At 44.7% G+C, this 14,770-nt stretch overlaps 1 protein-coding gene across 1 annotated transcript in view; it reads left to right on the top strand.

Moving 5' to 3' along the window:
- Positions 1 to 104: 104 nt before the first annotated feature.
- Positions 105 to 14,770, top strand: part of DHRS12 (dehydrogenase/reductase 12) — a 42,299-nt gene continuing 27,633 nt past the window's right edge. Inside the window, 2 exon segments of the mRNA XM_061353063.1 lie at positions 105 to 115; positions 14,589 to 14,660. Coding sequence (XP_061209047.1) covers positions 105 to 115; positions 14,589 to 14,660 — 83 coding nt within the window.

Genomic DNA, 14,770 nt, shown 5'->3' with positions numbered 1-14,770 from the left:
ATGGACTTTGACAGCAACTTAGATGCTCACTACAGAGCTACTGTTAGACCAGCCAGGAAGTAGCTATGAGAAAAGCATGAGCATGTATAAAAGGCAGCCCGAGTATGGCCCACAGGTATCTTCTGAACTTGGATGTGAAAGCATTTATATCTACCTTTGGTGCTAAAACAGACAGTCTGAATATATCCATATATATCCAAAACATCTAAATTGAGCCAAGGCCACAATACAAATCTTTGGCAGAACAATATATGCTCAGCATTCTCCAGTGTGGGGAAACTGTTCTTCTCCATTTTTTGTATAGCAGTAATTTGTCAGTACCACACCAATGCAAAGGTGGTTGTCAAACCATTGTGACCACATCCACAGAAAAACTGATGATGTTATGTAGGTGTTTTAAGTATAAAAGATAATAAAAAATACATGGGCAGGGATGTAAGAATTTCAAGTGGATGTGTTCACTAAAGCAGTGCTCCAGTGGTGTGGGTGTACATTTGATTTGTTCACCTTGGTGCTGTCCATATGGAAATCTATACTTAAGAGACAGATGTAATACAAACAGCTTTTAAGTCAACAGCAGTATCAGTTTTAAAAGCACCAGCATGCAGAGAGACAACTCTTGTGGCATGTAATGGAGCAAGCCTGTAACTGGTCCTGAAGACTGCTTCTTCATGTATTGATGAATGGTGTGTAAAAATGCTCTTTCGGCTTTTGTTTTTATGCACTTTTGTTACTATGGTCAAAGCAGAGGGGGCCCCTCTATACAAGCACAAGGGTGGCCCCAGCACAGCGAGAGGATGAGTGTTTTGGGTACCTTTTCTGTTTAAACCCACACTGCTGAAACCTATGTTTTAGAGAAACCTTAGAAGAGTTATAGGATGTCTGTGGAAGGGTGGGAGCTGTAAAAGAACCTCAACAATATGCTACAAGCTGAAGAGGCTCTGCCCAACCATCCTTCCTGGGACTGAGGCTGAATGCAGTGTAACACCTATGGGAGCTACCTATCTTCAACCACGAACATTTAATCAGGAGCTATTGGATAGATAACTAAGGGTGCATTCGGTCCATACGGATTTTAATTCAGGCTCTGGCTTTAAGAATCATTTATTTCCAGAAAACTTATCTTAGAATGGAGGCAAGATAAAAGGTGAAATACTCTGACAAGAAAGCAGCATCAGTGTAGCATTTGCCTTCGCAGCAGACACTCAGGAGAAGTCACAGTCAGGCTGTCCCTGATCAGAAATCCATGGGATGGGAATTACTAACACTGCTGTCTGACTTAGGCCACTCACAGTTGTATGTAGGGAGACATGACCAATGGAAATATTTCCTTTTATTCATAGGCCTTAAATTGTGTTTGGGAGAAATCACAGGCTATGTTTTCCCAAGAGTCATAACTCCATCCATCACTCAAATGCAACAAAGCAGCTGCTTATCATTACACATGAACTTTACCCAAAAGCTTGGAACTGGCATAGAAAAGAAAATTATACTCAGTTGATACTGCAAAATAAATCTAACAAGGAAGCAGCTACATCCAATCCACCCATAGGACTCCCTGCCTAATGCAACAACTCCCTGTTGTTGCAAAATGCCGCTAGAATCATTCTTGATCACAAAGAATTAAGGGCTCATAATCCTGGTTAAGCCTGAATTGATTCCTGTGTTACTGCTACCCAGTGACCTTGCAGCAAGTGATGTGTGCTCTCCTACCTGATCAAGCACAAGGTAATTTTAGTTCATAAGCTGAGTCACATTCCCTTGTGTTTTCTGTGTGCCTCTGTGCGCACTGTTACAGCAGCCCAGCAGATGTGTAATGATTCGTCAAATTTCAGCCATACAACAGTAAGCCCAAGGCCTGTATCTCATTCATGGGAGGCTAAAACTGACTGACTCTCTGCAGTCTGCCGTGGAGACTTAATTCTTTAGGTGTGACAACCCAGTGCATTCATTGATATCTTGTGAAAGTGCTGCCAAATAACAGTGCGAGTGATCAGTTCCTGTTTGGCACAAACACAGAATGATAGCGGAAGTATTAATGAAGCAAAAGGCATTTGTGAAATACTTTGAAGGTATCAAGAGTAAACAAAAAGGTCTGTTAGAACTGGGAGAGGAAAATTCTGAATTGATAGTATTTATTTGTGTACATCAATAAGCTATGGGACGTGCAAGCTTGAACATCAACACCTCCAAAAGTGCTGGAGCCATCATTTTTGTATCCAGCAAGGTCTGAGCATGCCTTCTGCATTTTGATCACTACCACCTCCTTCAGCAGGCTAGAATCATGCAGGCATAGAGTAAGGACAGCTGGTTTTGGGCATAGGTTTAAATACAACTGAGTCACAGTGACTGGCTAAGTTACCGTGCTGCCACCAGCAGCATACTTTCTCTTCAGTTCCTCAAATGGCTAGATAATGCACTCAACTTAAACCCAAATGGAAGTAATTTAATTGCAGGCACTTTCTCTCACTTTGGGCTAATCTAGGAAACGTACATGAGCCACAGCACTTTAACCTGCAAGCAGCAGCCTTTTAAATTGCCACAAACTGATGGTGTCCCAGACAAATGTTCAGTCACAGAATCACAGAATACCAAGGGTTGGAAGGGACCTCAAAAGATCATCTAGTCCAACCCCCCTGCAAGAGCAGGGTAACCTAAAGTACATCACACAGGAACTTGTCCAGGCAGACCTTGAATATCTCCAACATAGGAGACTCCATAACCCCCCTGGGCAACCTGTTCCAGTGCTCTGTCACTCTCACAGTAAAGTTCTTCCTGATGTTCACAAGGAACCTTCTATGTTCCAATTTACACCCATTGCCCCTTGTCCTATCAGTGGACATCACTGAAAAAAAAACCCTAGCTCCATCATCCTGACACTCACCCTTTACATATTTGTAAACATTGATGAGGTCACCCCTCAGTCTCCTCTTCTCCAAGCTAAAGAGACCCAGCTCCCTCAGCCTCTCCTCATAAGGGAGATGTTCCACTCCCTTAATTGTCTTTGTGGCTCTGCGCTGGACTCTTTCAAGCAGTTCCCTGTCCTTCTTGAACTGAGGGGCCCAGAACTGGACACAATATTCCAGATGCGGCCTCACCAAGGCAGAATAGAGGGGGAGGAGAACCTCTCTTGACCTACTAACCACACCCTTTCTAATACACCCTAGGATGCCATTGGCCTTCTTGGCCACAAAGGCACATTGCTGGCTCATGGTCATCCTCCTATCCACCAGGACTCCCAGGTCCCTTTCCCCTTCACTACTGTCCAGCAGGTCAACCCCCAACCTGTACTGGTACATGGGGCTGTTCTTCCCCAGATGCAAGACTCTACACTCGCCCTTGTTGAATTTCACCAAGTTTCTCCCCACCCAACTCTCTTAATGACCCCCTCATCCTTGATATGTCTAGAGACGGTGTCAAGAATAAGTTGTTCCATCACCTTTCCAGGGTTGGAGGTAAGGCTGACCGTCCTCCTTCATGCCCTTCTTGTAGACTGGTGTGACACTTGCCATCCTCCAATCCTCAGGCACCTCTCCTGTTTCCCACAACTTACCAGAGATGATGGAGAGTGGCCGAGCAATGACCTCCGCCAGCTCCCTCAGCACCCATGGGTGCATTCCATCCGGACCCATCGATTTATAGATGTCCAGATTGCATAGCTGATCCCTAACCCAATCCTCATCTACCAAAGCAAACTCCTCCTTTGTCCTGACTCCTTCTGAGGCTACAGGAATCTTGGGCCTCCAGGGAGAGTCTGCAGGAGTAAAGACAGAGGCAAAGAAGGCATTCAGCACCTCTGCCTTTATATCCTCTGTCTCCAGGGCACCCACCTCGTTCAACAGTGAGCCTATAATGCCTCTTGTGTTAGTTTTATCTGCTATGTATTTGAAAAAGCCCTTTCTATTGTCCTTAACTCGACTTGCAAGATGAAGTTCCAAGGAGGCCTTAGCTGTCCTAATTGCCTCCCTACATCCTCTAACAACTGTCCTATATTTCTCCCAAGTGGCCAGCCCCTCCTTCCATAATCCATAGATTCTCTTTTTCCACATGAGTTTGCCCAGCAATTCCTTGTTTAACCATGCTGGTCTCCTGGCTCCCTTACTTGATTTCCTACCCACTGGGACACTCTGATCCTGAGCTTGGAAGAAGTGGTCCTTAAATGCTGACCAACTATCTTGAGCCCCTTTATCACCTAATACCCTTTCCCATGAAACTTCCCTTAGCAATTGATTGAAGAGGCCAAAGTTGGCCCTTCGGAAATCCAGAATTGTGGCTTTGCTAGGTATTCTATTCCTCCCACACAGGATCCTAAACTCCACCATCTCATGGTCACTGCAGCCAAGGCTGCCATTGACCATCACCACTTCAACCAGACCCTCCTTGTTGGTGAGTACTAGATCCAGCAGCGCTTCTCTCCTAGTTGGTTTGTCCACCATTTGCATTAAGAAGTTATCATCAATGCACTGGAGGAACCTCCTAGACTGTGAATGATTGGCTGTGTAAGTCTTCCAGCAAATATCGGGGTAGTTAAAATCCCCCATGAGGACCAAGGCATGTAGTCGTGAGGCTGCTTTCAGCTGCCTGTAGAAAGCCTCATCAACTCTTTCATCCTGATCGGGAGGTCTATAATAGACGCCCACAACTGTATCACCCGTACCAGCCAGTCCCTTAATTCCTACCCACAGACTTTCCACTTGCTCCTCATCTGTGCCTGGTCAGAACTCAATGCATTCTAGTTGCTCTCTCACATAAAGAGCAACTCCACCACCTCGCTTTGCTGACCTATCTTTCCTAAAAAGGACATAGCCATCCATGACCACATTCCAGTCATGTGAGCTGTCCCACCATGTCTCTGTAAGTGCCACCAGATCATAAACTTAGACCACACACAGACTTCTAACTCCTCCTGTTTATTCCCCATGCCGAGTGCATTGGTGTACAAGCATTTCAGGGAGCGAGCAGAGCATGCTAGTGGGACCCTTGGGAGGCGGGAGACCTTCTGGTCTTCGTTAATACTAGAACAGTGCCTCACTAGTTCAAACCCAGCTACAATCCCCTCGCACTTCGAGTCTAACCTAAAGCTCTGTGAGTGAGTTCTGTTAACTCTCGCCCTGGTACCCTTTTTCCCCTGCGGCACAGTGTCTAAATCAAGTCTTCAGTCTCAAATGAAGCAATAGATTGAGAATCCTCCATAGTACGCCATCCTTCAAGCCCTAGCATGTTTTCTCTTGGGCTTGTCCCCAACAGGCCCAGTTATCTCCCCTTCCCCCTTCATATCTAGTTTAAAGCCCTGTCAATGAGCCCTGCTAACTCCTGCCCCCAAAACCTTTTTCCCCTCTGGGACTGGTGTATCCCACCTGCCACCAGCAAACCAGGTGTCTCATATAGCAGCCCATGATTAAAGAAGCCAAAACCCTGCCTTTGGCACCAGTCACGTAGCTATATATTAATCTGCAGACTCTTCCTATTTATCTCTTCACCCTTGCTTGTAACAGGTATGGAGGCAAACACCACTTGTGCTCCAGACCCTCTAACCAACTGTCCCAGGGACCTGAAGTCTCTCTTCATTGCCCTTGCCCTCCTTGTAATAATTTCACCACTGCCAACCTGAAAAACCAGCAGCGGATAGTAGTCAGAGGGCTGCACCAGATCAGAGAGTTTCCTTTTAACATCTCTAATCTGAACCTCAGGTAGGCAGCAGACTTCCCTGTGGGATGGATCTGGTCGACAAATGGGCTCTTCTGTTCCCCTCAGAAGGGAGTCACCCACCACAATTACTCTTCTTTTCTTCCTGGTTGAAGAAGTTCTAAGGCATGAGGGTGAGTGATGAGCCCTAGGTGACTCACTAGGTAGATCTACACCTCCATCTCTGTTTACCTGGCCCTATAGTTCCAAGACCTCATACCTGTTATTCAAGGGCAACTAGAAGGAAGGAAGGGGTTGTGAGGGTTTTCGCTTACCTCTCCAAGGAGGGACCTCCCTCCATGCCTCTTTGTCCCTTAAGTTCACTCCTTCTATCTGATGGTAGGAGGGAAGGGGATCCACCACTTGTTCAACCACTTCCCTCTGCCCTTGCCTTAGGGTGTGGCTCCACCAATCTATTTCACTTTCACATTCACTGATGGCTCTCAACCTTTCTACCTCCTCCCTCAGTTCAACCACCTGCCTGAGCAGATCATTTATTTGCTCACACCGCACGCAAGCGGTGTCACTGGCTCCCTCCAATACAAGTGACAGGCTCAGGCATTTACTGCAGCCAGAGACCGGCACGGCCGCGTGTCTGCAGGAAGGCTCAGTTTGGGTATTCACATCATTGCTCACTACAGCTTTTGATCGTGTTGTGACCATGATCTTGGTCGATAGGTCTGTCTACGTCTCTCTGCACAAGCAAGCAGTCCTTCCTCCTCCTGCGCTCCAGGCGAGTCCTCTTGATGAGGTTGTTACCCCGCACTCCTGCCCACACAAACTGCCTCGCCGCGCTCCCAGGGCAGGTTTTTAACCACCCACAGCTGCCGCCGACCCTCCTGGCTCTGCCCCCGGTGAGTCAGATGCTCTCGTCAGCTGAACTGCCAGCTGCTGGGCAAGTCCTGTCGAGGACTTGACGCTCCCTCCTCGGTGGCTCTTGTCGCTCCGAGGTGAGGCTCCTGGACCCCGATCTCGTTTCGCCCCGCTTCGCTCTGGTGTTGCAGGCATACTCTCTCAAGTCCTTGGAGAAGTGGGCATATTTCCTCAGCAAACAGCTCTGGGGGAATGATGACATTACAGCCCAAAAGTCAAATGGCTGAAAATACAATCTAGACCTTGGTGTAAAAATGTTTCATATATCGCCAGTAGACTAAATTACAAATTGAAAATGTTCATTTTTTTCCCCAAAGTAATATAAATGCCTTCTGAAAACTGGACAAAATATACCCTTCAGCTAAATATTATGAACTCAGAAATACGTTGACTGCCATGCAGGAAAACAGCTGTAACTGCTCCAGTTAAGTCCTCTCCCCATCTTGAGAAAAAAGGTATATTTCTAGCTTTTAAAGGAAAAAAAAACATTATTTCAATGGACTAGATAGCCTGCTCAGTGCTAGCTGTGGGCACTACAGGAATCTAGTAGTGTAAGGACACAAAGACATTTCTACATGCAAATAGACTCTAGACATACATGCATCATAAATGCAATTATAGCAGCCATTAAATAAGTCACACTTATTACAGTTTATTGCCCACAGTATGTTTCTCCTCCCATTACTCCACCTTCTTTAGCAATGGGCAAAACATTCCAAAGCAATAGGGAGCAGCTTCCCAGAGCTATTTTAAAAGCTGCAACCAGACAGGCAAATGTTTTTTTCCTTCATTCCAAATGTTGAACACAGACAGCTCCTGCCTGCTGACTCAAAGTGAGGGAAGATGAGCATCAGACATCACAGACCTCATCTCCTCTGGAGTAGAAACAGGAACGCGCTGTTGCAGATCTCTCACACAGCACTCTCTCTGAGCTTGATGCAGTCCCAAGACATCAGACTTTAAAGCTACAAGTGACTGCACAGAGAAAAAAAACAAGAAGTAGAGCTATTCTAGGTTATGTCAAGAGCTGTTCTGAATGTCTCAGACCCTGCAATGTGAACGGTTGGTGTAAATGAGCCTAAATGCTTTGACTTTACAGGCGAAGGGCTACGAAGATTAAACTGTTGCTACATCGTACGGCATTCTAAACCAGCTCAGTTTCTGTAAATTATCTCAAATCTTATCTCTGATTAGTCATCCTCCCCAGACTCTAGTTGATAGGGACTTTGCATCACGATGACAACCAATGTATGTTCTACATATAATACAGAAAGGACTGTTGCATCGTGACTTCAGTTTGAAATTGCAGTACAGGAAAGTCCCACAGGTCCTAGTCATAAGAAGAAAAAGAAAACATCTTTAGAAAGTTTAATGTTTAAGGGAAATAAAAAAAGCTGAAAATGCCATCTGATATTGCATAGTACAAGAAAACTGCTAAAAAGAACAGGTTTCTAAGAAAACTGTACAAAGTTCTGAGAAATCACATAAACATGTTTGTAACAGTGGATTTTAACCAAATGTCTCATTTGAATAAAAATGCAGGGAGGAAGATATTGACCGCTGTAAGTGCATGAACCCATGTGACTGGACTTTAGAAATTACGGTACTTTACATTTGCCAGTAATGCTAATTATAATCAACCCTGCTGCAATTACACTGAGATGAATAGTTACATCAGAGGCTAATTTCACCCATGGATTTGAATCCAAGCCATACTGACTCTCCTGTACAATCATTAATACTAAAGCGAATCTGGATACCTTTCCTTGCTGCAATATAGCAGCTCAATGTGAGAGATGCTCTTAGATGCAGACTGTGGGCCTACACAGTTTTTAAACTATTTTTAACAAGGTCCTCTTGATGCCCATGTGAGTCAGGTACCTGCACATCTCATGGATTTGATTCTCAGTCCTTTGGAAAAAAAGAATTTAGCTTTTCAGTATCAATAGGAAATGAGTACATAGGGTGCAAATGGTGAAGAACAAAAATCCACCATGCACACATCCCCAGGTTGTTATAGACAACACCTTTTTATTATTGTTGATTATTTTTTGCTCCTTGTGTTTCTACGCTACTTCTGCCTGGATTTTACACTACTAGTTCATAAATTCTGCTTATTTTCAGAATATATCAGAAAAAGAGTTGCTTCACTACTTTTAATGGACTCTTTAAAAAATGTGTCCAACAACAGGTGAAACAAGACTTAATAAACCAGTCTGGTGGTTAGGGGAGGGTTTGCCTCCATAGCCTTACTTTAATAAATGTTACATATCTCTGTGGGTTCTGTTACTACAGCATGTCAGTTGTTCACAGACACAAAACTTCAGTCCATTCCTTTGGCATTTGAACACAATGTACAGCAACCATATAAGCTGAGGTGTGTCTCTTGCCCTCCTTGTAGTTATCTCTTAGTGGATACATACAGATTGTATCAGCAATATGGTAACAACTCTGCTAGAATAATCAATGCTAATAACCTGTAAGATTTGCAGAAGAATAGGCAAAGTAAGATAAAAAAATGAAGTATAGCAGAACTCACCCCAGTCAATAAACCCATGAGTATCCCTGTCCAACAGCTGGTAGTAAGAACAGTAAAAACCAGCAGAAGTGCAGTAACAAAAGAAACAGGCATCTGGAGAAAATAATTAGTACAGATAATTGCATTACTGTCACAGCCCAGCAACAAACATGTGTGCACTCAAAACATGTTGCCTACTGTAATGACATAAAGATAATTTTTCAGTCATGGGAATACTAAAATTGATCTTTTATTGACTAAATATTTTCTAAGATGAAAATCAACTATAAAACTATTATTTTTGAAAACAGTTATATACTAAAGCATACAGAAACTATTTGATACACTGAAGATTAAATAGGTTAACAGCAGGTTTAGCTTTGGGAGGACACTCGGCAGTTCATCTCCTTGCCAGGATATGCCTGTCCTTGGGAGGCCCTGCAGGCTCTCAGAGACCAGGGCCATCAGCATTTGATGGAGGAAACCTTCTGTTAAGTCCAAGTAAGCCATTCTTTTTACTGGCCCCTTAGTGAAAAGGAGTGATTGAGCTGAGCTGATGACATACTGCCACATTTGTTTCTCAAGAGCAGAAAGCTGTTTGGTTTGGGGAAAGCCTGAATGTTCATTGGAAACAACACTGCTGATGACAGTGGTTGGCAGATGTAGTGATGACTTGGGTGTAAAAGCACACAACAAAGAAAATACCCTACTGTTCATAAAGACACCACACACGCCAGAACTGTGACCCCTCTCTGCGTTCAGGATGAGGAGCTTTTGCTTCTCTCACCCTGCTCCTAGCAGAAACACTTTAGGCATGTCCCTGCGACCTCAGGGCCTGGATGTTCCTCTTCAACCACTTGCCAAACCCTCTGCTTCAGCCAGGGAAAGGAGGAGTGCCGACTGCCTCTCCCCAGGCTGCTGACAGCTCTTAATTGCTACTGCACTCACTGGGGCAGCACTAGTTTCTAAAGCTGGAGGTTTCAAGTGTTTTGCACCCAAAGCTGAGGCCAGCATGGCAAATGCAGGGTTGGGAGAGGCTCTCACAGCAACAGTGGCTTGCATGTGATTGCTACTTCCTTTGAAATCCTGGCCACCATTATAGACACTGAGCTTTCATGCAGATCTGGCCCTTAAATCCTGTTCCCACTGCAATCAGTGGTGACATTCTGATTGATTTAATGGGGGCAGGCACAGAGACTTAATTAGAAAATTGGTAACTGCAAGGAAAGGAGAGAATGCACGACAGCCTGCCAGCTCTCTGGTAGGAGGCAAGCAAAGGAAACAGTTGCCCTTAAGACAGAGATCTTAGCCTCTACTCTCTCTTAAATAAAGGATAATAAAAGAGATTGGCAAGATGGCCTTGAAGCTGCTCTTAAACATCTTGTATAATATATAATTGCTTTTCAGCTCAAGTACTCTACCTTTCTAGATCTGTCCCCTGGGAAGAAAATACAAAACATGCTGAAACACACAGCCCTTAACAGCAATCAGTATTTTCAACTTCTGTGTTGGGAGGCAATTAAAACTTTGCTTAAAACTCCTTGCTCTTTGACGGGTACAAAGATGGATGCAGTCTAAAGTGTGTTTTTCATGTTAGTCCAGCTGGGGGCCAGAGAGGGATTTTTCATCAGCTCTTGTATCTTAAGCAGATACTGCGATTCTCAATTCATTACTGTATGAAAAAGCATAATACCTGAAAGCTCTCAGTCACAACACTCCAGACTTTTGATTTGCCTTGAGGATTATCTGCATTGATGGACAGCCTGCATAACAGACTTTGGGGCTATTTCTGCACTGGTAAATGCATCTACCTGAATGCAGGATCACCAATGCAAAGTCAAGCTGTGCAGTCTCATCCACAGTGCTTGGGAACCAATGATTCCTTGAGCAAACTATCCCCCCAGGGAACTTTGAGCTTCTTTTGGACAGAACCATCTGTTTAATACTTCAAGAGAGCCTAGGCATCAACATTTGTTTGCCTACTACAGGTGATAAGAGGATCACAATCTGGGAATATGCTATGAGTTATTTGATAGCATAGATACACCTGGAGCGTTATAGTCCTCAAGGGGAACAGTTAACTTCAGTATGTTTTATCAGGGCTGAACACTGGGTTGTGTTTAGCCAGGGTGAAGCCATTTTGTTCTGTGCTCAGATGAGGGAAATGCCAGGAGCTTGACAGAACTGTGGCTCTCTTGATCCAGCTCCTTCCATATGGAAGCCAGGCTACACATATATGTCAGTTGCTGGCTGTGGTAACTATCTGAGATTTTGGCTGCCAGTCAATGAGAATTCCTTGTTTAAAAGAATCCCTGCCATTCAGAGCAGTGTCCTATCAGAGTTTGATGCTAAGCAAGTAACAATCATGAAAGAAAACAAAAGCTGTAGGTTTCCAAATTTCCAAACCTCCAGAATGGATTCTAACCCAGCTAACAGGGTGTATCAGTGGAGGATTCAGTACAAAAGGCAATGTGCAGCCAAAAGTTTTGATGTAGGCAGAAATTTTGCCTGTGACAGTACTGTGAGGCAGGCCCACAAAACTACGTCTTACCTTCCTGCTGCACACAAGCCATACTGCCTCATCCCTGTTATGGCTGGATTAGCAGAGAGCACCCACACAAACTCTACAGTCTCCTGCCTCTGGAACAATACAAAAGCAAAACATCACAGGGTGTGAAAAAAGGTTGCAGAAACATCTAGCTGTCACTCTAGGGCAGTCTGCAACTTCTTGCTTTTGATGTGGCTCTGTTCAGAGAGAGTGCTGTGATGAGTCCTTTCTGGGTGCAAGCTTAGGCCCTCATTACGGAAAAAAACAAGTGTTTCTAAGCAGAAAACTCTCAGCTGAGTGTGTTCAGGGATTGTTGCACTCTGGCAAGGGCATCATTTCTCAGTATTTACAAAATCTCCTGAAAATGGAGCATTTGTTGGAAGGGTATGGCTAACATCATGGTAGTGGTGCTACATTTATGTAATGTTCTCAGAGAAAATTGTGTATTTACCAGAGTGATGCTGGTTCCCAACCTTACATTCAGATGTCTTCCTAACAATCTTATCTTCTCTAACATTAATAAAAGTAATATGGTGTATTTGGCAATTACTGCTTAACCCCCCCAGTATTATGAGCTGCTCTAATGTATTTTTATGTTTGACTCATGGCCAGCTTCTGTCATGCATACTCACTGGTTAGCACTTCAGGGACACACTAACACCTTGCTGATTAGAGACCAAATGGTTTAGCCTGCAAGGAATTCTGTGTCTGCATACACCTCATTTACTTTCAGAGGTCAGCAGACTGCAGGGATGTACCCCCAGTTTACGAGGAAAAGACTGAAATGACAAACTTGCTTGTACTAAGCCACAGTCTCCGCGATAAAGAAATGTAGAAACGTAATAAAGGGTAAATGTAGAAATGACAAGGGAATAAAGCACAACCTGGCTTATTGCATTTATTCACAGGAACTTCTACAGGGTTTTTATTCTGTATGGGGTTTGCTAATGTTTTCTCAAGCTAAAACCACATTTCCTGTAAGGAATGCAGCTAATTCTGTGGCATAAGCAACTGTGGAACATTGTTGTTCTCCTAACAGCACACTGAGATATACCGAGGGTTACAAAGCCCAAGGTGAGACATTCTCTAACTAGCATGGAAATGTGAGGCAGCACTGCAGTTTTCTGCCTGGATACTCATAGCAACAGGCATGCCCCCAGAATTATCTGGTTTTTCCCTGCTATGTGTTTTCCCTGAGCCAGGGTTCAAAGAAAGTAACCAGACAGACTTGCACAGGCTGTGAGGGATAAGGAGAAGCTGAAGGGCTAGCAGGGCAAGGGACTGAAAATGGGAAGAAGGAGTATTGTCACAGCCTGTAAGCAGGACTCACACAAGCTGAACATCTGCTCTCTTCACAGTGAGTGCGATTATCTAACATCATTATAGCAGCCTAGGCTGTACAGTTTAGGTTGCTAATTGCATGTTGTAGATGATGATCACAAAAAGATTTCCATATAGCTCCTATAGATCACAGTTATATACTTACAGACATAATAGAATGTACTGTAGTTCAGGCTGCCATTCATTTTCCATTATAGCATATAACATTCTGCCACTCATACTATTTCCAAGCTGTTCCTTTCTGGGCCAGAAGTCCCCATTTCAAACATCAGACCCAGGATGAATTGTTTAGGAACACTTCAGTCACAAACTCCAAGCACAAAATCAGTTTAAAGTGACTCAGGCTGCTGGTTTTAAATAAATTCTTTCAACTGTTTTAATAAAAACAAGCATTTTCAGGTTTCATGCAAAGGTGACATTTAGCCGGATGGTCTCTGAATGGAAGAAAATATCACTGTGAAAATGTGTGTCTTTGCCCTCTGGAAACTGATTTCTCACAGAACACCCAGTACCAGTGGGCAGTGCTGAGTTCAAAAGGTTTAACTTCATAGGGGGAAGTACCTTTTGTGTGAGCCTAGTACTCACACAACATGCTGAGAAAGTGGAAGACTTTAGTACGAGGCGTTTGCCAGCGTGAAGGGATTTAGAAAAAAGAAGTATCAGGCTAATGTACAGGGTCAAAAAGAATATTCTCATTCCTCCCCTCCCTCTGCTACTGAAACCTGGCTCCCAAAGTAGCTTCTCTGCATGTTGCCCTGGATACCACGTAAAATACATTAATTTATCCAGCTTGGATACTGAATTTTTTAAATGCATAGTCCTCTAATGTACTTAAACCATAATATTACCTACAATGATAATTTCTCATGGCTAATATGGCTGTCCAGATGTGCAGCTCTAAGTGATCCTCTTGGGCTTTGTAGCTCCAACACACATACCAGAGGAATTGAAACAACATGTTAAATTTCACTCCCTCTAATGCAATAGCCCTTTCCTACTGGCATACTTTATCCCATTAGTAAGAGCCAGGAATTTAACAAGTTTATTTGTTACATAAAATGGTACTTGGTGTGGCCCAACACAACTGGTTATGTTTCTGCAAGAGCATCCCTTTGACAGCTTTCCAGAGCGGAGGGTGCAGGCCCAGGTCTTGTAGCACTGCTCCCCATTCCCAAAACATGACACCCCATTTCCTGCCCTGGCTTGATTGGCAGCAGCACCTGCTCCCAGCAGAAACCCTGGAAAACTTTCCTTCCGTCCTTCCTTCCTCAGCCACCACCTTCACCAGGCACAGCAGTCTCCAGCATGGTAGTGGCTAATGCAGCCAGGGGCTGAATGCCAGGCTGGCTGGAGGCACCCAGGCCGGGTGGTTAACAGCAGCCACCTTTCTTTGCTGGTGAATGAAGAGAGGGAAATGGAAGGGATAAGAGACACCAACCCCACCGCTAGGGGGATGAAGCAGGCACAACTCCCCGCACAGACGCACATCACCGTCACTCACACTGTTTCTTGCTGATAAACCCAGACAGCAATAGTGACGGCGGGCGGGCAGGGCTGGTCCGGTCCGGTCCGGTCCCGGAGCCTTACATAAGGGCGGAAGAGGGGCCAGCACCTCTCTGGTAGCAGCGACACCACGTCCTGGTACCGCAACGCCCTGTGGTTCGTGACGGGGGTGCGGGGGTGCAGGAGGTACAGGCGGCAGCTCACCCGGGGCAGCGATGAGGCGGGCGCTTCGGCCGGGCTAGGGCGTTTCTGTGCGTCCGCGGGCTTTTAAGCGCTTCCAGGTGGCTTGGTGTTTTAAGTGC

The sequence above is a fragment of the Neopsephotus bourkii genome, unplaced genomic scaffold (genome assembly GCF_033783945.1).
Source record: "Neopsephotus bourkii isolate Nb327-2 ecotype Australia unplaced genomic scaffold, CSIRO-AGI_Nbou_v1 NB_663, whole genome shotgun sequence".
Lineage (NCBI taxonomy): Eukaryota > Metazoa > Chordata > Aves > Psittaciformes > Psittacidae > Neopsephotus > Neopsephotus bourkii.
The sequence above is the reverse complement of the archived record's forward strand: the minus strand, read 5'-3'. Positions and strand labels throughout refer to the sequence as shown.